This window comes from Syngnathus acus, chromosome 13 (assembly GCF_901709675.1).
Source record: "Syngnathus acus chromosome 13, fSynAcu1.2, whole genome shotgun sequence".
Taxonomy (NCBI): Eukaryota; Metazoa; Chordata; class Actinopteri; order Syngnathiformes; family Syngnathidae; genus Syngnathus; species Syngnathus acus.
In genome coordinates this window covers 11,884,646-11,906,471 of record NC_051098.1, presented here as the reverse complement: position 1 = coordinate 11,906,471, position 21,826 = coordinate 11,884,646, and the positions used below count along the sequence as shown (strand labels likewise).

At 39.9% G+C, this 21,826-nt stretch overlaps 1 protein-coding gene and 1 long non-coding RNA gene across 3 annotated transcripts; one reads left to right on the top strand and one right to left on the bottom strand.

Moving 5' to 3' along the window:
* The first annotated feature begins 9,037 nt into the window (after positions 1 to 9,037).
* Positions 9,038 to 9,338, top strand: LOC119132712. The gene is made up of 2 exons (XR_005099930.1): positions 9,038 to 9,122; positions 9,174 to 9,338. It is a non-coding gene; the product is annotated as an uncharacterized LOC119132712 (long non-coding RNA).
* A 4,854-nt stretch (positions 9,339 to 14,192) lies between these two features.
* Positions 14,193 to 20,274, bottom strand: scn3b (sodium channel, voltage-gated, type III, beta). 2 transcript variants are annotated; one of them, XM_037268179.1, is made up of 6 exons: positions 20,005 to 20,274; positions 19,630 to 19,878; positions 18,283 to 18,461; positions 17,970 to 18,198; positions 15,974 to 16,112; positions 14,193 to 14,902 (listed from the first exon to the last, which is right to left on the bottom strand). In XM_037268179.1, the coding sequence occupies exons 2-6, from the start codon at positions 19,682 to 19,684 to the stop codon at positions 14,896 to 14,898; spliced, it is 609 nt and encodes a 202-aa protein (XP_037124074.1). In that variant the 5' UTR covers positions 19,685 to 19,878; positions 20,005 to 20,274; the 3' UTR covers positions 14,193 to 14,895. The 2 variants fall into 2 exon arrangements, with proteins under 2 accessions (XP_037124074.1, XP_037124075.1); XM_037268180.1 differs by having other exon boundaries at positions 19,630 to 19,840.
* Between the last annotated feature and the right edge of the window lie 1,552 nt (positions 20,275 to 21,826).

Genomic DNA, 21,826 nt, shown 5'->3' with positions numbered 1-21,826 from the left:
AAAAAAGACGAACTACACCAATACATACACTGTCAGTCCAACGTTAAGAAAAAGTTATTTTATCTCCGTAGAAATAAAATCTTGCAGAGCAATGATTGTTTTTCAAGAGGCACTCACTAAAGGGATAAAGAGTGCGAACGACAGACTGAAACGATTAAGCTTGAAGGTATCAGTATGAGAAGCGGTGTCTCTAAGCTGCCAAACGGAATCAAACCCATCAAGAAGGTACGAAATTAAAATAGAAACAATAGGCAGAAAAATTGATTTTCCTCTGCAAAATGAATTAAAGGCAAAATACGGTATTTAATTGGTTGAAGACATCCCTAGAGAATGACAGCTAAGCACCCTCACTTTTTCTTCATTTAAAACATATTATTATCTCATTGAGCTGGCTCGCTCTGCCGCAGCAATTATGTACTTAAGTGAATGTGATGGAAGAAAAGATGTTGGCAGTCAAGTCAACATACGGAAGCCGACTTCAAGAGGAGGCTTCTTGTCTTATTTAAAAAGCCTTTTTATTTTTTGTTTTAATGACGCCTCTTTTCCTGTGCAATGCGTGATAACAGAGTCCAATTTTTGTTTTGGGGAAGAAGCCAGAGAAGACAAGAGAGAGCAATGAAGAGTGAAATATAAGCACGGTAGCGGTAAAATAAATAATTAATGCGGGACTTTTAAAAACTGAATAAATTAAAAAGAAATCTCATCTTGCTTCCACGCCATGACTTCTTTTTTTTTTTGGATGACAAAAAGAATCAGAGGAAATTTGAACCTCTTAAATGGCAGGAGCAGATACTGGAGTGCGGATAAAGTAGCTCAAGGTCATTCAAGTGTTTTCACTGACACACTCAATAGCCTTTCGGTGACACGTGACCGCAAACGACAGCGATGGATTTGTTAAGATCCTTCTAATGTTCTCCTCTTGCACGTCATAGACCTCATTGCGGAGTGAGTCAAGTTTAAACAGCTTCTCTCTTTGGTAAGTTAATGAATGTGGAACAACAATGTGTACTGGAGAGGAGAGTAAACGGTGACGGACTTATTTGCCCGGGTTGGAGACTTGGTTGAAGGCAATCTGCTGAAGTACTTCAGAGAAGCAAGCGGTTAGAAGGGCGAACGGGTATTATGTGGATGATTGTAGAGTGAAAAGCAATTGCTCTCACACGTGACTCATTATTGCTCTGAATTGAAGCTACTGTGCTGGTTGGCCATCAGAGCTTTAGCTGAGAAAAATGGTTTCCTGTGCGCAGTTTATTGCCACCAACAAAACATTTTTTATGGATGAAGTCAAGGGCGAAGGTACTTATTAACAGTACAAAGACGTCTTCTGTTTTGGACAGAATTTTGTTCCTACACATGAAAATATTATGTGTTGTGTTCCGCATGAGCAGATTGAGTAACTATTAGCAAAAAGTGGATTAATTTTCGGCCCATTGGATTGTACTTGGGGGGAAAAAAATTGAGGAACCCCATGCAGGCATGGGGAGAACATGCAAACTCCAAACAGGAAGACCACCGTTAATGGCGAAATACAATTTATAATTTTTTAAAAATGTATTTGTTTACATTTATTATAACATTAATTCGCAACGGTTGCGACCGGTGCAATTCAAGTGATATATATTTGATATTTTCTATATATTTATATCATTTTTCTATCCCATTAGTTAGGTAGTATGACTTGACAGAAACGATTGTGCTAGCTGATTATGACAAAAAAAAAATTTCCACAAAGCAATTTGAGGCTGAACACACATTCTCAGTTTTAGTGTTGCAGCCGTAAATGGTAAGGTTAGCGCGCAACAGTGCTAGCAGAACAAACAACAAACGCACACACCATGTTTGCCATCTCACTGACCTCTGTGTGTTTGGGTGAGAGAACAAGCAACAGTTTGCTATTGGTGAAGCTGCAACAACGTGTTTTTCCTGGAAGAACAATAAAGCATTTAGCTTGACCCCTGGGTGCAAAGAGGAACGTTCGGGACAGAGCGAAAAGCACTCAAATGGATGCAATGAGGCGCGGTGAGGAAAAGCAGGTCATGAGTGGCAACACTTGAATTTGTTTTGTCTCTTATTTCTGATCGAGGTTCACCGCATCACTGCATCCACCACAAAAAATGTTTGTAGTCTGCTCGTGCAAATGCTAACTTAAATATTCAAGGAGGAAATGCACGTCACTATTACAGCCACACATCTGCTGGGGGATAATGCCCGAGGGAAGAAATAGTTCCAAGTCACTTTGAGATTGTAGAAATTCTGTTGCGGTGTATTGTGTCATTTTTTCAACAGACGCGAACTCATGCACCATTTCCCCACCCCTTGAATATTTAATAGGAACATGCTAATGGAGACAGAAGACATACTAATGCAAATGAAACATTAGCCGAAAACAAGAGCGAGAGACAAACTCATTTTCTTTCATTTTCTTCCGTAGCTGTAACGGCTGAAGGACAAATTTGGTGAATCGATATGATTCATCTCGACATACACTTTGAGTGATATTTGATCAAAAAGTTTCATCTTCCTTATGCCAACAGACCTTTTCAACTCGACATCAGATTGCTTGCACTCTCTTTCTTAAGTTCTCGACACTTCTGAATATTTTTGTATGAATTTAAATCAATTTAAATCAACTTTTTGTTTCCCATTTACCAATTTGCACCTCAACTAAAATCACTGATTAGCAAAAGTGCTAATAGCTAATAGCAAGCAGGAAATGAGAAATGTTTATGTGGTGTTACTTTGATCAATAATAAAACATTTTAGCTTATTTAAGCTTTTGTTACTTTACAAAAGTCAATACAGGTTCTGACGTTGCGTTTAAAAGATGATTTGGAGCAAGAAATATTCACAGAGAGCCAAAACTAAAGAAATTGGGACAGAGAAAGTCTGGTAATGAAGGCAGTGGGTAGCAGAAGGTTAAGGATCTTTATTTTAAAGGAAGAGAAGGCGTATAATTGGAAGCCAGCCAAGTGCTGTGAAAGACGCTCTATGATGTGTGTGATCATTAGCTCAAGTAAGGATCTTTCTCTCCAGAGTCAGGTGGAGACGAGAGCGGGAAGGACAATGAGCCCGACATAGCCATGAAGGCCAAAAGGGGGAGGAAAAGGTTACAGTTGGTATGGCTGGACGGCGGAAAATAAAGAGGAGATTCGACGGGAGTGCACGCCAAGAATATTTCGATTCATCTTGGGAATCCTTCTGACACATCAGCCGTGGAGTCAAGTTAGCGTTTCAATTTATCAATGTCAAGAAGAGCAGTTGGGTGTACGTTGTGATGGAATATTGAGCAGCATGAGAAATGAGCTTGGGGTGGAAGGTGAAGTCAGCGGCACATTTGTGAGAAGAGCAACATACGTATAATCAGGCAGGAAAAAAAAAAAAAAAAAGGAAGACCCCCACAAATGGGGCAGCACCAAAGTCAAATGTTTCGTGTTCCATTTCCCAAATTGCTGCAGAGGATTTATTTTTTGGGGTGAGTTGGAATTAGCCCCAAAACTGCTGTGAAAGAGAAACATTTTAGTTTGCTCTGGGCCTCCCTCAACAGTTGTCAAATGTAATTTACTGTGAAGCCATGTTGGAGAATATAAATCAAGCGTGGTAAACAAGTACTTGTTGACAAGCTGAACGAGGCAAAGTTAGTTGGATGTAAACATCTTGGGAAAAAGTGGCACCATTTTTTTTTTTTATTCTTCTGCCAAGTGGCACCAATTGGATGAGTCATGGCAGAAAAAAAACAGAGGGGAAATGAACAAAAATACCCTCGATGAATAAAAACAGAATAAACCTAGCATTTATAAATAAATATATAACTTTGGTCAATTAATTATTTAATTATTTTGTGATTTTTTTTTCAAATTGTGGTTCCCTTTAATTGCTGAAAATAATTAAGTACAGTTCGGTTATATTTAACTTTAAAGTGCGATATATTTTCATTCATTCTTTTAGAATTGATTGAATTGATTCAGGAAGTCTTTTATTTTCCTGTTCCCTAAAACTAGGCTAGTGTCAAAAAAAAATTGTGATTCAACATTGTCTCCTATTTTTACAAAAGAAGAGGCGAGGTTTCCATGGCAATGACAGAGCCACACTTCTCCCGAATGTTAGTCTGACATCCAAAATGAGTTTCCCGCTCGTGACACATGCAGGCGTGCCCTTGACAAAAATCGTTGTTTGAGTTACAGACGGTGATGACGCCATACTGATGGAAGACTTCGTAGCGTGAACGCGAACGCTCACGCAATCGCAGGCGAAAAATACCTGTTGGCTTGATTCATTGTCATCCCCACTCCCACGCCGCCACCCTTTGCCCTTTTCCCGGCGGGCTAAACGTTCAGCGTCGCATCTTCCTATCAGACCACAAGCGAACGCTCCTCCTCTAATTTAATTTGTTCGGAAAGGTCACTGCGGAAAATAATTGGTGGAGAATCTCTTAATTTATGTCGGTAATTATGAAACGCAAAAAGTGTGACCGGGAGGACCTGAGGAAAAAATAATAATGGGGAAGCGCCAAATGTAATACTAAAACTATGGAAGTGTAAAAATCTCGACCCTGCGGCTACATCACAGAAAAGCGGACTCGCTATTGGTCGAAGGTCATGCATTGATTTTTTTTTCTTGACAGACACACACGGATGGCGCTACATACGATGTTTTCTAAGGATATTTCAGGGAGTCCACAAAACCATTTTCCCTACAAACCCTTAAAATATTTCAAAAAACACTGATAAAGATTCATTATGTGTTCTGCACGGGAGACGGGTATAAATTTTGAAAAGAAAAATCACGTGAAATAGCCAAAAGTTTGCCTGGCACCTGGGGGGATATTTTTCTGGGGGGGCAGTGCCCTCCTAGCCCCCTTCTTAGCTCTGCCAGTGCACATTTTAATTGGTTTTGTTAAGATGACTCACTCCCACTCATCAGCATCGCCCGGATTATCCATGAACCGAAAAGGAATCTTATTAACATAGAAAGTTTGGCAAAGGCGGAAAATCTCCTTGCCGAAGGGTTCGCATGTCAGTGTGTGTGTGTTCAGCGGTTCCTGGGTGATAGTTGTACATCCTCGGGCTTCTCGCGGACCGCACTTGTGTTTTTCCATACAAGGCGCCGTCAACTACGAGACACATGTCACATGGCCTCCTTCCTTTCCTCTTGCCGTCCCCGCCCTTTGTCCACTTTTATCCCATCGTGCGTATGCCTTTCACATGCCGTCATCAACGAGGACAAAGTCACCCTTTCCAACTTAAGTCGGACTCCTTTACTGTCATCATAACATTGAGATGAAAAAAAAAGATCTGGAGTGCGTCAATATCAAAGTGCCTTTGGTGTATGTAGCATAAGAACGGCTACAAAAAAGAAAAATCTTGTTTCATGTTTTGCGGTAATGGTGCCTGGATGCAGCATAATGAGGACAAGCAGTATGGGAAATGGATTTGTTGATGTAGAGGAATGCAATGTTCCTCAAGAACAGATGTCATTTTGGAAAGCACATGCTTGTGAATTGTAATTATTTTTTTCTTGACAAATTTGAGCAGCAATTTATTCTGCATTTCCACCTTTCCTATCGCTATTGACTTTGAAACAAAGAGGAGGAAAATATGCGGTCGTTTTTGTTGACTATTTTTCCATCTGGCAAATGTACTCTTAAAAAAAAATAAAAATACTGGGTTCGCTATTTCATTTGGGTTACGTTCAAGCAAGCATTTTAAGAGTTTTTATAAGATTAAGTATTCATGTGCAGTGTCAGCAGTTTTCTATTAAGCGAATGTGATATTAAAATTAGTGTCACTAAATCAAGTAGCATCTCGATTGGGCTTTTGCGTCGAAACGGATGCAAACGCTTGGAGCGAATCGCCAGAAGTCTCATCGAGAGGATGACTAACGCCAACTCACACTTGAAAGAGGAGAAACAATGATGTGAAAATGGGCCCGGAATAAAGAAGAGACAATTATAGCGTCTGGCGTGGGGCCATGAATACAACCAAGACTTGAAGTTTTTTAACTTTAAGACCACAAAAACGGTATAAAGAAAGGATCATGCTGTTGAAAAAACAGCAGGGGAATGTGTTGAGCTTAAATCGAGTCATTTATTTCAACATTGTCTCTGTTGCAAACAAAACATTCGGCGTGACGCTACACTGGGATGTGTGGTACCAAACAGCATTATGGCTCCAAACTATGTAAGCTTACGTAAACAAACTTCACAGACAGCTTCCAGCACTTTTAAAATATTCATTGCTGTGTGTTTATTTATTTTTTTAAGTGTACTGCAGGCCACGAGTGGCTCATCTGTGGTTTTGGCTGCTCTCCTAGCTTGTCATGGTGTGATAGCAGTACATGACCGGTGTTGGTTTCAGAGTGATACAAGAAATATTTGAGTGTGGGGAAATGATTGGCGAGTTGCCTTCACTGAAGGTGCTGTTCACTGTCACACTGTGGAGGCTTCACAACCTTCACAATCGATTAATGTCTCACTTTGTAGCCAAGAGGTGAGCAGGAGCGTCTCTACAGGCTTCAAGGGCACATGGTGGACCAGAGCAGGTTTTTAAATATTTATCATAGCGAGAATCCAGGAAGAATATTTTTTTACTTCTTGAAAAAGATTCATGATTGGAATAATGGTTTGGGAAAATATAGCCATCCGTTTAGATACCTAGTTTTTTTTTTTTCTTCGTCCATTTATGACCCTTTTTTTCTTGTCATAATTGTTTATACGCCTATATGTGTTCTCAAAAAAATAATCTCGGGTTCTAATTTGATAAAGTGAACCTTAGTGAAGATGAGAGAGAGTGTCTGGCAAGGAGCAGGAACCCAATTAAGTCAAGAAAATCTTTTTTTTTTTTAGGAAGATACACGTTGGAAGGACATGTTAGACAAATTCAAACACAAATCTTTCTATAAGAAACACTATCGGCCAACCACAACACTGAGCTCAAAAGTAAACAAAAAAAACATTGGCAGTTCATTTGAAGAGCTTCCATTTAAGGATTTCGATTTTTGTGTGTTTGACTCATTCACTGCCATTGACGAGAATAGACGTCAACAATTACTTTGTACTGAGCTGGCAGTGAATGATTTGATCCTGCAAGCTGGAGTTTATCCCAGCTAACTTTTTAAATGGTTTATTTTGACATTCAAGTTCTTGTGAAAGAAAAATACTGACACAATGAAAACGTTGGACGTGTCAGAATTTCTGCTTGTATAAGGACTATAGTGGAAAAAAAATGAAGGTGGAAGCCACATGAATGAAAATGCGTGCATAAAAGCACTAAGAGGAGAGAGAGGTGGAAAAATAGCAATTTGCTGTAAAGCTCATTTGAGGGCATTGATTGAATGGCTGTAGGTGGCTCTATACAGAATGATTGCTTGTTAGTGCTTCTTCTTTGGGGTACAAACGAACTGATTCCAACTAATTATTTACGACAAGTTGAAATGCAGGCAAACTTTAAGGCTTGGTTTTTGACTTGGTTGGTGATTTATTTATTTACTTTATTGACTTATTCTTATGAAAAAACACAAATAAATCAAAGTAAAATAAAAAATAGAAGAAATAAATACTTATATAAATATATATTTATTCATTATTTATTTTTTATTTTATATATAAAATGGATACAACAAATTTGACAGTTCTCATGGGTCCGATTCTAAAAATGAAGCTGGACGTGAAAATTTAAAACGATTATCAGTTGTTCTGATAACATACATACATGCTACATTTTTGCTTGAAAAGTTTAACATTTGCAGATTGTCTAACTGATATCAACCGGTTTTTAGTGAATGGCCCACTTTCAGTCACGTGATCAAGCCTACTCCACATAGAGCTGGGTCAATGGTGAGTCCGGCTTTTGTTGCCATGACGACCGGTGGTGGAGCCTGAACTTTGCTACAAGGTTTCAATGGTTGCCTCTCATTCCACTGGCAAGTGGGTGCATAGCTATCTATCTATCTCTCTATCAATCTCTCTCTCTCTCTCTCTCTCTCTCTCTCTCTCGCTCGCTCTCTATTTCTCTCAGCAGGAACAGTCACGTACTTTAAACTAGTCGATGTGAATCGCGTTTTTCGTTCAATATTGTACAATAATGGGCTCGGAACAAATTCGACATATTTTGCACACATCTACAATAACTTTAAATTGATCACTATTTTTGAAATGTCAGCGGAAATGAGGAGAACAGTCTCATAAGTGAGGCTGTTGCAGAATGCCAAATAGACATTTGTTGCTAGGCGACGAGGGGGAGATAAGCATCACCTTTAGCCCACCCCTCCCCTCACCCTTCTTCTTGATCATACCGAGATGTTGAACCCGGTCGCTCGGCCATCTTGCTGACCCCCTCTGTTGACTCTGCACGACTGTTAGTAATCAAGTCAAGTCAAGTCAAGTCAAGTCAAGTTTATTTGTATAGCCCTAAATCACAAGCAGTCTCAAAGGGCTTCACATAGACAAAAATTGACAATTATTCTCAAAGCATCCCCTGATCTTAAGCTCCCAAAAGGGCAAGGAAAAACTCAAAAACCCCTGCCCGGGGAAAATGAGAAACCTTGAGAAGGGACCACAGATGGAAGGATACCCCTTTCAGGATCACCAGGTTGTAATGGATGCAGAGAGGGCACAAACAAGAGGAAATTATTTTCTCAACCATTTTCTTAAGCGGTACTTTCTATATTAGATTATTTATTCTGACATTTTTTTTCTATCATACAACTTTACTGTTTTTATGACTTCACTTTTACTTATTTTTTTATTTTTCTTCCGTAAGACTCCTTGATATGTGTGTGGACGTCCTTGCTGTGAGGTTGAGGACAAAATGTAGGTTTACCAGTTGATTTGTGTTGCTCTTCTGGGAATGACTGAAACAATGGGAAAGAATGGACACAGTGGACAAATTAGCTTTCCTCTTTTTAGGTGGCTGTACTTTATGTGCCTTTAAGACATTTGAAGAAAATGCGCTACTATGTGTCCCACTCAACTAAATGTTCCACTTTCAGTGTCATTCAGCGCTCACCAGTCAAGGCTTTTCAATGCCAACTAAATATTTTTCTATCTCACGGTACTGCACAATAGCCGACGAGATTCAGTTCAAGTGAGATCAAATTCACTTGGTTAAATGATTTTTTATGGCGCAGTGCAGATCAAATTTACCGGGTGAAGTAAATTTGATCTGCACTGCGGAGAGGTGCAACACCCTGTTGGCGGGAATGGGACGCTTGTGGCGACAGTCTGGGATCAACTAGGAGGTCTATGTCTTTGGAGACCACTTTTAGGTCTTCGTAATAGTCATAAATGTCACTGTTTTATAGCGTCTTTTTTTCAGTATATTCCCACTCTGATGTTACTGACAAAAAAAACACTGTCCGCCATAATTAAAAGTTAAATACAACTGAACTGTACCTTAAATGTACTTTTGTGATGTTCTAATGTACATTTTATTTGTACTTACTTCAGAAATACTTTTATGTACCACGCTATCAGAATCACTGTACTCGGATGTAAACGTTTAAACAATAGACAGTCATGTGAATTCGAATAGATATTTTTAAAAATATTTAAATATATTAAATATATTTTTGAATATATGCATATAATATGTATGTAATTAATTCAGTTATCAATCGATTCAAGAATAATAATAATAATGTTCAAATATTTCAATATGTAATGGGGAGCTACAGCATGATCAATGATAATTGTTAATACGTCCATAGATTTCGCATCATAGTCTCAAGGGGATGGACATTGGCGTTTGTTGGAAGGGTGAAACGATTTTCTCCTCTGTAGCTCTCTGTAACAAAAAGTAGCTCCTCTGTTCAGAGTGCCTTTTGTTTACAGGCCTTTGACCCGATCAAAAGGCAAATCAGCCTTTCCCACCAGTGGCCCTGCAAAAAAATGAGCATTGTCCTGGCTGTTGTTTTTCTATCGATCTAGTGTGGTCATTACGCACCCCTCCCAACGATCAGTTAAGCCACAGACAATGCTCGCATCCATCTCTTTCAGAGCTTGAAGGCTTAATCGGAACAAGTTTAGGATGTGCTGTTACGTATGCAAATATTACAAAATGCTCACAAAAACCAATCTGGGATTTCAAACAACTAAAGGATTAAAACTGCGCTCAAAGCCTTTCCTTTGGTTTAATTGATCCCGGAGGGTTTTTTTCCGGCGGGAAGTTTTGGCTTCTTCATGAACTTCATTGTTGAAATTGGACTCTACTTACTCATCACTTTTCAAACTCTACAAGCAATGAAGTTTCCTTTTTTAGTTTTAATCATGCTCGTGTTCGGACTAAGACTTTAGCGCAGTGCTACATTAGCCTTCAAACCTTATCCATGCACTCACTTATACATTAGTGCGGGATTGCATTTAAAGCCAGCTAATGTCCAAATATGATCAACCATCTGCCGCCTTGGCTGCTGCACAAAAGCGGTAAAGCTTTTCAAATATCTGGCAGAAGCTCCCTTTTCGTTTCCTTTCAGATCTCCACAGGATGCTTATTAGAGCTCCACAGAGCGCCACTACCACCGTCATCACACTCAGTGATGTTTCATCATCACCTTCCCCTTCCCACAGGAAACCGTGCCGCCACCGGTATGATAAACGTTCCTCTAATCAACGAGCTCCTGGCGAATGGAAAAAAAAAATAAGCGGGTGTGTGGAGGCCGGGATGAATCCAGCCATTGCGATGTCATGTTGTGCACTGTGTCATCTTATTGTGTGCAGTGCATCAGGTGCGGTTTAACACTTGCCCGGCAGCCAGGTGTTCATTTCACTAACAATAGAGCGAGCGCGTCATTGTGCCGTGCGCGGCGCCAGCTTCACCCTCATTCGCAAATGCGAGCGCAGTCTGACTTGTAAATGCTCTTTTTATTTAAGGCATGCTCTTTGTTTCGCTAATCAAAGATGCCTCTTGTTTGAAATGCGAGAGAGCGTGGATTAGAAAGGTGGGAGATGCGGACGCAGGAGGCTTTGGGTGCACTTTGGCGTGCAATGATGATTAGCAATAATTAAAATGGGGAAATAGATAGTCAGATTATCAAATGTTTTACAAATAACTCAATAAAAAATAAATGATGGTGTCACTTTTGTTCTACAAGCTTTGTTTGAATGTTTTCACCACCGTGTACTTGTATGCGAATGATGTCAAGTGACACCTTTATCAGAGGTAATTTAATATTCTTCAGACCACTCTGGAATAATTGCATACATTGTCTCTTTGCAAAAGTCCCGTGGAGATGCTTAGTTAAAGCGGAGGACAGGTGTTTGAAAAAAAATAAAAAAATAAAACACCAGCGATGTGTTGTTGTGCTAGCAGGATTGTGATTCCATCACAAAGCAACTCTGAATAATGCATGAATCAAAAGAACAAGGGGAGATAGGAACAAATAATTGTATTTAAATCACACGCTTAACTCATCTAAAAAGGTAAGATTAATATTTTGCAAAAACACTCATTCCGTTTGTTTAGCGGGGAAGAAGAAACCGATTAGAGAAGACAATTAGCCACAGGAAAATAGCATTTGGACTGATGTGCACAAGCTATTTAGCCTTCATCAAATTATGACACAACCATTTGTCACACTTCGAAATTAGCCAGCCTTCCAAATGAGCTTCTTACATCATTTTAAATCCATGTAAAGTCATCACTTTGGTGTTCCGTATCCAGAGAGCCGTTTAAAGATAAATCTGCGTATTCCAAGAATTAATTAACTTTTATTTTTGCAAATCAACGTAATAACAGCAATGCCCTTTAAAGAAGCATAGAATGTGCAAAGATGTACGATTAGGATACAGAATAGAAAGTAATACATTCGGTTATCTACTAATGCCACGCTTAAGGCCGAACGCGACTGAACTGAACAATCGGCCCAAAAAAATACAGTCAGCGACTTATATCTGCAAACACGGCGATTGACCCTCACTTCCATAATCGACTTGCGGCTCTAGTCTCGCTATCTCAAAAAGTCGCGCATGACGGTATGAATAAAAATTTTAAATCAAGCCGGATTTGCGTTGCAAGAGTAGGAAAAGTGAGTGAGAACAACCGCTACCTTTTTAAGCAGGTTAACTGATCCGTGTACTGTACATAATAAATGAGGTCACGCTTGGAAAAGCACTCGACTGGAGTTCACTCAGAGACAATTATGAAGTTCAAACAACGACACCTTTGGAAAATGTCACCATGTGTTCCAGTGGTAGAATGTTATCATCAAGCACTGCCACTGCTTTGGATCTGGATGTTCTATATAGGTGGGAAGGTTTTCGAACTCTAATGAAGCGGGGCGGGGCTTAGATTAAGGATGTTTCAGTGAGTCGTCAGGAATATCATTCAAGATTTCCCCTCACGCAAGACAAACAGAATTACTTATTTAAAATGAGCACTCAACTTTGCCTTCTGATAGCTCAATGCTAACACATAGGGCGGCTAACAAATAGCATCGGTGATGTAACAATACTCCCAAGCCTTTGAGTCATTTAAATTAGCTGAGTAGCTCTTCTAAATTGTGGTAAATGACTGTTTTATACTGCCCCTAGTGGCCAATTAGTTGTTTTCTCACGTTTGGCATGCTGAAGGACTCAAACGGCAAGGAACAGAAACACTAAAAATCAAGTGCGGAAAAATAAATTCAGAAATAAACCCAAATTTATGATGATGAATGAATGGCGTGTCAGGATTAACAAAAAAAAAAAAAAAATCAGCCTAAACTTGGTCAGACAGTGATTTGCGGAAGAATTAACAAGTTACATCCCAGCCAGACGAAGCAAACCAAAGCATCTTATTGACACGCTTTGCATTTGATCAATAAGTCTATCATAACACTTAAATGCTACAAACGATAGACGCCAGCTCCGGGAAAATGACTATTGATCCACAATCACTAAGGCGCATCTGGCCGCGGACAACATTCCGCATCATCTCGGCTCCAACATCCTGGACCGAGTGTTTCTTATCAACGTGGCCCCCGAAGAGGCGGGACTCGATAAATCAATGGCGGCAAGCATTCGTTCAGGATGATGACTGAAGAAACATCAGTTTTTGATGACGTTTGATGTCACTTTACACTAGAGGGAGACAAAGACCCTTCGTGGATGGACACGTGTCACATGAAGATGTGATTTCTTTTTTTTTTTATAAACTAAAAAACGTAAAACCGCTCTAGGTTATCGTTATGGCTTTTCGCTTTTTTTCTCAGTGTGATATCGATTCAGGCACATGGCGTGATTACTCGACATGAGGGGAAAAAAAGGATCCAAATGAAGGTGTTTATAGTCATGGCCTGTCTGAGTGCCTGATGTGATGTGACTTCAAATATTTGCCAGCAGCAGGAGGCCGCCTGCTTTAATCCAAATGTATTTTGGTACGGATGTGGGCCACATTACCGGGCTGTATCCTTGGGGATATAACGGCAACACGAGAGGGAAGCAGCATGTTGGGAGAAAAGACAGACGAGGACTCTGAGCGACCGCTTTACGAGATATGTTGCGCAATCAATAACCAATTTATCTGAACCTGATGGATGGATAAAGTTCGCACCGGTGATATTACCAGTTCACCACCCCGGACTATATATTATCTGACCTTGGGAGTTTTGGAGGACACTTTAGTCAGGTGATTACGCTTTGATAAAGGTATAGCTTGGTCGCCATGAGAAGAGCTGCTCTGGCTCACGGGCTTTGGAACAGAGCAACCTGGATTTTTTGCACTTTCTTTTCAGTTCACTATCCTGCAAGCTTTTGCTTCCTTTTTGTAAAGTCGAAAGCTTTAGTGAGGGCTTATTGTGCAGTGTTGTGTTGAGCCACTGTACTTAAAAAGCACCACAACAGCTATAAAGTTAAAAGTTGACACCATGTACGGCGAAACATCTGAAACACAGTATGAAAAAAAACATGGCCGCCTACTAACTCAACTATGTTGTTTTTCCTTCCCGAGGAAAAAGCAGATATTTTCCGCTGACTCACTTAAAGATTCCAATTTAAAATGAAACACGTTTCATCACGGTGAATCCATGACAGCAAACATGTAAAATGTATAACCTGATAATAGTACAGGAAAAATATAGTGTTAACATGTTGATGCTAGCTTAGTACAGCTAGCCTTGCTATTTTGTTGAAGCTGTTGTCATAATTACGTACTTTTATAACCGCAAAAAAAAATCCGCATCGTGTATTTGGTTTCCAATCAGAATTGAAGATTGACGACAGATTTGGAATTTAGCGGAATTTACTCAAACATTTGCAGAACAGGTGCAGCGCCGCATGACATTAAGTGCAAAATGTATCCAAAATATAACAAAGTAGTGATAAAGCCTTCACTGAATCACCAAGAACTGGCAAAGCAGCGGCTTTTAAGACCTTTTACACCTGATTTATACAGAAAGAATAAGAGGAAGAATTAAAAGGCTACAGAAATACAGCTGAGAAAAGATAATAGTCATATATTTGTTCTTTATAGCGGTAATGCACGTCATAACAATAAAAAAAAGCAATGTAATTCTTTTTACAAAGGTATTAGCCAATACTAATAAAATCAGCCTCTCAGTATGTCTTATAAAATATTGTTGAATAAAATCCAGAGAACTACAGGCAATAAATAAAACACTGAGTAGCAGTTAAAGAGTGTGTTGACTTGATTGTACCGATTTCTAAAGGGTCTACATCACAGAGGCACTACGCGGTATGAAGAAGAGGCCCGAGTTCACATGAAGTGCAGCCGCTTTTTTTTTTTACGTGACATTCGACATTTGAACTTGTTTTACTAGCGTGGGCACTTGAGTTTAGCGTAGAAAGGTAAGAAACTGACATTTGTGGCTCTTCACAGGAAAACGGCATCACGTTGGGGGAGGGGGGGAGAGATTCGCTTGGCGGGACTCTGGGATCGCCGATCGTTATCGTCCCGTCATGGTCCTTCAATACCTGGCAAAGCAGAAGAGAATCTTCTCAATTTGTGAAGCTTCGTTTAGATCGGTGGAGGGGGTGGGGGCCACGGAAGATGTTATTGTAAAGAAAAAGTTTGGGTCGACTGCTTTTGGGGATTGTACGAACTTCATTCTGTGGATCGTCACTATTGTGGAAACAGGAAACGCACATTGTCGTATTGTCTGATAAAGGCCTTAATTGTAAAAAAAAAAATCTATTTGTTACGATTGTTCCGTTGCACAGATAAATTGCTTGTTTAAATGCCGTCGGTCCGGATCAACATGTCCCCGTCAACACAATGGCGGTCCAACGGGAGCTGACTACACAGGGGCCTTTGGGTCTTTGTCAGCGCTGACGGAGCGGCGGCGCAAAGACGGCGCTTCCAACAATAAAAAACAGAGCATTCAGCAGAGATTTATGTGGCGGCGTCTGATAGGTTTTGTGAAAAGATGTTAGACGAGGGCTACAAACAGATGCGAAGCGGACTCAATTACTTCGTTGTCCATCTGTCTGGCTGTTTTCTTGTCAGCTCTGTCAGGTTCTCTATGGTCCTGAAAATTCTTCACTTTCCAAGTGTTTGAAATGACTGATGCAATCTGCCGAAAGTCAGGCAGCAGTGACAACACCTACGTATCATGTTGCAATATGAGCAACCACCTTCATCCAGTCCCGGAGCGGGTACTCTGTCAAGCGGGTGATTCGAATCCTATTAGTTCCTTTTTGTCCATTTAAGTTATTTATGTCTTCCTGTCCGTTCTAAGAAAATCACAAATTATTTTATCGTAATTCTATTAATTTGTCAATTTCAATTAATATAGATGGAGGGGATGTAAGAAACGTTTTTGGGGTGAGGCTGGAACGGTTTAATGGCATTCCCATTCATTTCAATGCGGAAAGATGATTTGGATAACCGGGGGCAAACATGTTCTTTACAAAGCAACATTGCCTGACATTAAAAAACTATCAAAACATTGTCAAACACTCACAACTTGATCGCCGTCGTTTAAACTTAGCCCGAATGTATCGCTCGCTCACTCACTACTTGTCATTCATCCCAGTGGGACTCACCCTATGTCTTGCACCAGCTCATCAGACTTGGAGATCTTGCGGTAGCAGTAAACCATCTCGACCAACAGCCAGAAGGTCAAGAAGACCAGCAGCAAGTACATCATGATCTCCGAGTAGAGGGCTGTGGCGTCCGGGCTGGCTGCGAGAGCACACAAACATGTTTTATTCAATACCTTTGGGTTGTTTTCTATCGCGAATCAAGCGGTACTTTTTATTCACAGATTTGAGGAGGATGCGCGCAACCCACAATAAACAAATCGGGGCATCATAAAGAAGACATGCTTTTGAGCTTTGTCTTCAATATAATAGGGACTCCATTCACGGGCTAATTTATTCGGAACACCTGCACAATGTAATGAAAATCAATACAAGACATGTAAAAAAAAAAAATTCTGCCTTTACATAGAATATGTAAAATTTTCAAAAGCAGATTTTTTTAAAAACATATCTTGTATCACTTGTGCTACAAACAATACAACCTGTGAAGGTAAAGGCGACTTGTGGAGATTTGAATCATCTTCATTAAAGCTTTGCAAGGACCACAAGGTTTGATGGTTAAAAAAAAATCACTTCAATACAGGAACAAAAATATCTCCACAAGTTAGCCTTTAAAATGTGAAAAAGGATGAATTGTGTAAGACATGAGGAATATTTTAACGTCATGTATGACTTAGTGATAAGAGAACCAATGTAAAACACATTCCTGCTTAAATGTCTCTAATCAATTCAACTTTTTAAACTCGCTACGGTAAATAATGGCGTAACTGAATACAAGGTGCCAAATTCCACAAAGCGATGTGAATCTGCAGCCTCGGCAAATAGCTCTATTATAGTCATATTATCCCTCGCATGGCAAAGTACACACTGGCGCAAACACACGCACACATTTGCACTGAGCTATATAATCCATTTGACAACAATGAACATCATTAGTGGAACATAAAACCGGGCCGTCATTATGTGCAGAACACGGGGGATTGATAACACAGAAGTGGGATATGAAGGAAGACGCTTGGATTAATTACCTACACTACATACTAAACTCAAGATAAGACAAAGATTCAAGATAAATTCTACTCAAAAATCTGCACAGGTAAAAACATTCAGTTCATTTTTAGAACACACTAAATTGGGGAAACAATGTTGGCATCGGTGACGGCGAGTGTATGTATTGTAAACGAATGGCGTCATGGAAGCATTCAAATGCAAGTCAAAGATGCAGGAAGCAGAATACATTACCCCTTGCGAAAAGAAAGCAGACAAAAGGGTAGACAAGACAAAACAAAACACACAATTAATCCTTCAGAACACAGAGAGGGTGTGCACGATGGTTATGGTGATTTATTTGCTGTTTTTGCCTTTTTAGGCATGATAGAATCCACCTTGGTAAAAATATATATATATATTCCTCTCCTGTGATCTTATTTTGAATTTGCTGTGAAGGATATTTCTATTTGGAACTTAAAATCCATTTTCAATTGCACTTATCTTCATTAGAATCTATCCCAGCAGAGTTTGGGTGAGAGACCTGCCCTGGATGCAAGCCAAGCGCAAGGCTCATTTAAGCCTCGTTTCCACCGACGTTATCTACTCTACTTGACATTTAGCCCGGTCTCCACCGGCAAATTTGTCTGGCTCTTCTGTACTTTGCTAGCTTTTTGGCTACCTACACTATTGTGGTTTTAAAAAGGTGGCCCGGTTCTAAAACGAGACGTTAATATTTTAGAGGCTAGTTATTAGTCCGAGATAATCAATTTAAAGCCGCTAAAAAAATTTTATGTATTATATGTAAAAAAAAAAAAAAGAATCAAACCAATATTAAAGACTAATAACTAATATTACAATTAACCAAATAAATAAATAAATAAAACTGAATTTTAAAAGCAAATATCAAACCAAAATTAATTAAAAATAATGAAAAATCTGAATGCTGGTTTAAAAATGAACCCACAAATCTGATCTTGAGCCATCACATTGTTGTGTAAATGAATCCCACCTTCCTCCTTCACTCGGAGTGTGATGTTCTTCAAGACATAAGCTGACGGAGTGAAGGAGTCAAACTCGAACTGGCGAAGTACGTGGCACTCGTAGACGCCGCTGTCGTTGTAGGTGACATTGACGATGCTGATGGAGAGGTCTTGCAAGTCCTGGCTGCCGTTCCACAACAGCCGGCCCTTGAACGGTCCATCCATCTCCATCGGAAAGTCTCCCTCATACTTGTATATCTAGGGAGGGCCGAAGAAGTGAGATGCTCTTGTTTTATGATCATCACTTAGATAGGAAATACTGGACTGGGTGAAAGATCTTACAAGGGTTTTGTCAGGTGTGACGCCTTCTTCCATCTTGGTGATGTAATACCAATCCACATGGGTTTTGGCTTTCACCTCCTCACGTTTCATACAAGAGATACACGTCAACTTCATCATCTTTCCCAGAACCGCTTCCGTCCCCGAGGGGAGGTCTACGCACACCGGCTGGCTCAGGTGCACTGCCATAGAAGAAGAGCATATGACTAGCTTAGCCGCTAACAACACACAAACAAAAGGAAATGAATCACAGCTCATGGAAAGTCAGCCCCATACATTTTTGGACATTGAGACAATTTTTAGCATTCCAGCTTTGTAAATAAAATACCGTAAAATTACAAATATTTTGTTTATTCTAATATTTTTTTAGTAAAATAAAGTATCACAACATAATGGTCCAGTCTTGCCTATGATCGATTCCTTGCAGCCTTTCAGTCTATAGCAAATCCAATTTGGAGCAAATGGCAAAGCTCAGTAAGCATTAAAGTGATGTCCACTCAATTTTACAGCTCTGCGAGCACTGGGAAAAGGTTTGCCTTCAGTACTTGATCACAAATCCAAGCTCATCCAGGCCAGTGAGCACTAATGATGGCCTCTGCACATTAGTATTTGCATTAAGGGGAAGGACAATCGAGTGGGAGGTATGGGAGGAGAAAGAAAGAAAAAAATGTGACAGTCAGATTATAGGAGACAGGACCAAGTGGGAAGGATGCAATGGGAAGAATAAAAGAGATTATAAAAGACAAAGATGGATGTCTTCTAAGTGAAGCGTGGCAGCAGCAGCAGCAGCCTGCCAGCTGGCCACATGGATGTCTCTAGTGTGACTGTGTAACGTTCTACTTATATAACCCCCCCCCCCGCCCCACAGGCAGACTGTGACAACATTGATTCCATCATTTATCTGGCAGTTCAGGGGACGACCGAAAGTGGTCAATTAAAGTGAGAATTTGAATGGGATTAAATTGAAGCTTGGTTTCACAATCAAAGGTTTATTTTAAGGCCTGTGAAGTTATCAAATGAAGTTAGCAAATTCATTATAGACAAAAATATCATTTTTTTTACTGCTGAAAATGGTAAAGTAAAGTATCCATTTAGTAAATTATTGTTATCTTTGCCTTTTAATTTTGCTGAAAATGTTTTTGTAATTTTGGGTTTAGTTATTTCATTAACTAAACTAATCATTTTGGGTAACCAATCTTTATCATCGAGTTTGTTGAAAGCATTTTTAAACAGGTATGGATAAAATTAGGTAGGTTTCTCTTTTGAGTCATTTAGAAAAAACGATGGCTAGCGTGCTAAGATCAAAACACAACTAAGCAAACAAATGTATCGGTGTAGTTTTAAACTTACCCCAAAAAAGCAAAAGGACCACAATTTGTAGATGAACTCTGGCTGGAGTTTGCATATTCAACCCTCTCTGTAGGTACCGCTGAAGATTGACTTTTTGGATCTTCCACACTTAACGAGGTCAGGAGTTCAGAGTTCTCAGGGGGAGTTCAGGACCCAGGACAGCGCCACTCCTCGGCGAGGGTGCGCGCGCAGCTCACCTCCGTCCGCGAAACTTGCAGTCAATCACAAACTTCAACTTTACGGCAGGAACTACAAAATAAATAGACTTAATTCAGAAGCGAAGCTTGGCCCTTTTTATAATTCGAGACTCATAAATGTAACTCGAGCGAACTAACTTCATCAATTGCTTCCTTTCGTCAGTTGAAACGTGCTCACCTGACGCGTTGACATTGTTTCCAAAATCGACGAGACGACGGGCAGAAAAAGCGAAGGACCTGTGGATTCTCTCGGATTTGTACTCCACGCGACAAAAATCAACGACTCCACTTCTCTCTTCAGCCCTCGACGAATAGCAACGACGCTTCAAGTCGTTTCAAATCTATTTGCGCCATTAAAGAAAGATTTGAGACATTCGCCTGTCCCTCTCTCTCCCACTCCCTTTTGTTTTCCAGTAGTCGCTGATGGGCACTGACGCGCATGCGCGAGACTCCCACCTCCACCTTATGCACATTGCGTCGCCTTTAAGTCAGCTGTTTGCATGAGCGGGCAGACGGTTGCACAACAACAGAGTGGAATAGTTTCACTAAATATAGCACAACAATGGATGCATTGTTAAAATAGTATTCGAACTGAAAAGTAATGCTTTCTATTGACTGGATCACCAAGCGTGACGTCAGCTGGGTCAATACCTCTTAAGTGCTGATGGTACACTCAATCACTCAGACGTGGGAATGTAGTAAATATCAAAATGTTTGATGTGGTTTTATTGCTCACAATTCAAATCATTTCAATGATGCATATTCTATTTTTATTATCATTTTGAACATTTTGCATGTTTCCCTGAAATTGTTGTCCACCAGACAGTTACAAGCATTAGACATATTGTAACATAGTTTGATTATACATTTCTGCTCACTTTTGCTTTGGTAAATAAAGGCACTATTTATGAGAAGTCTGATTTAATTAAATTACATTAGTTGTGAAAATAATTGTCTCTAATGTGGCCTGTAATTGTAAGGTGTTCATCGGACATGTACAGACAATGACAATTCAATACCTAATGTATGTTTATATCTAAAGAACAGTCTCACTTTTATCCTCGATGACTCAGAGACAGCAGATGTGGATTAAAGTGGTGTTTAACGTGATAATCTGTCAACTGTGTGACACAACACAGCGAGAGGGAAGATGAAGCGACGGTGAAGTATTCTCAGGAGGTGCAATGTTAGGAACGAATCATTGAGCCTGTCAGATAATAGTCTGAGATGATGGGAGGTTAAGAAGCAGAGACGGGAAAAAAAAAAATATTGGGGATGCTTCTTTCTATTTTTAGCCCTCATCTTTAAGTGAGGAAAAAACACTCTTGGGTTAGATTAGCGGAAGCAGTGGCACGCTGGGAAACGAAGGGGAGCCCTAAATAAGGCATGTCTGCTTTGAGCCATATCCTGGCGATACGGTAACCATAGCAACAGTGATGCAGCGCCATGGTGACGAGCAGAAGAGGCCTTCGCTAGGAGAGTTCGAATTGTTTCTCCAAATTAGTTGATGATATATTTTAATATTGAAAATCCTCAGAGTACATTATTACATTTTTGCATTAGGCCTCTGAACATACACATTTAATTTAAAATAAATCATTCTAGTAGAATATCTAATTGATCGTGATTTGTTAGCGTGGCTCTAATACAAAAATACAAAAACAAAGACACACACATGCTTCTTGTGAGCACTAACATCTAAAAATAGCTCTCATGTGTGTCTAACTAAATAGAGCAAGCATAGTTTCTCTAGTACGATACAACAAAAGCTTGACGCACACACTAAGCTCCATTTCAGCAAAGTGTGGATGTGCTGATGCATTGCTGTTGCAAACACCTCACTGGCACACTGCAACTAATCTGATTGATAAAACACGCACACACAGCCGTAGGCTCGGGCCAGTTTCCACTCAGGGGGGTGACTTGGCACTGAGCGGCAAACACATACTGATAATAAGTGAAGACTAGTTCGGTCTGACCTTGTGATTTGGCACATAGAC

Excerpts from the sequence above, each read along its gene's own strand:
- scn3b (XM_037268179.1), bottom strand. The coding sequence starts at position 19,684 with ATGCAAACTCCAGCCAGAGTTCATCTACAAATTGTGGTCCTTTTGCTT. Across the intron at positions 18,199-18,282 it reads TCACACCTGACAAAACCCTT|ATATACAAGTATGAGGGAGA; the intron begins GTAAGATCTTTC and ends GGCCCTCCCTAG. Across the intron at positions 16,113-17,969 it reads ACTCCGAGTGAAGGAGGAAG|CCAGCCCGGACGCCACAGCC; the intron begins GTGGGATTCATT and ends GTGCTCTCGCAG.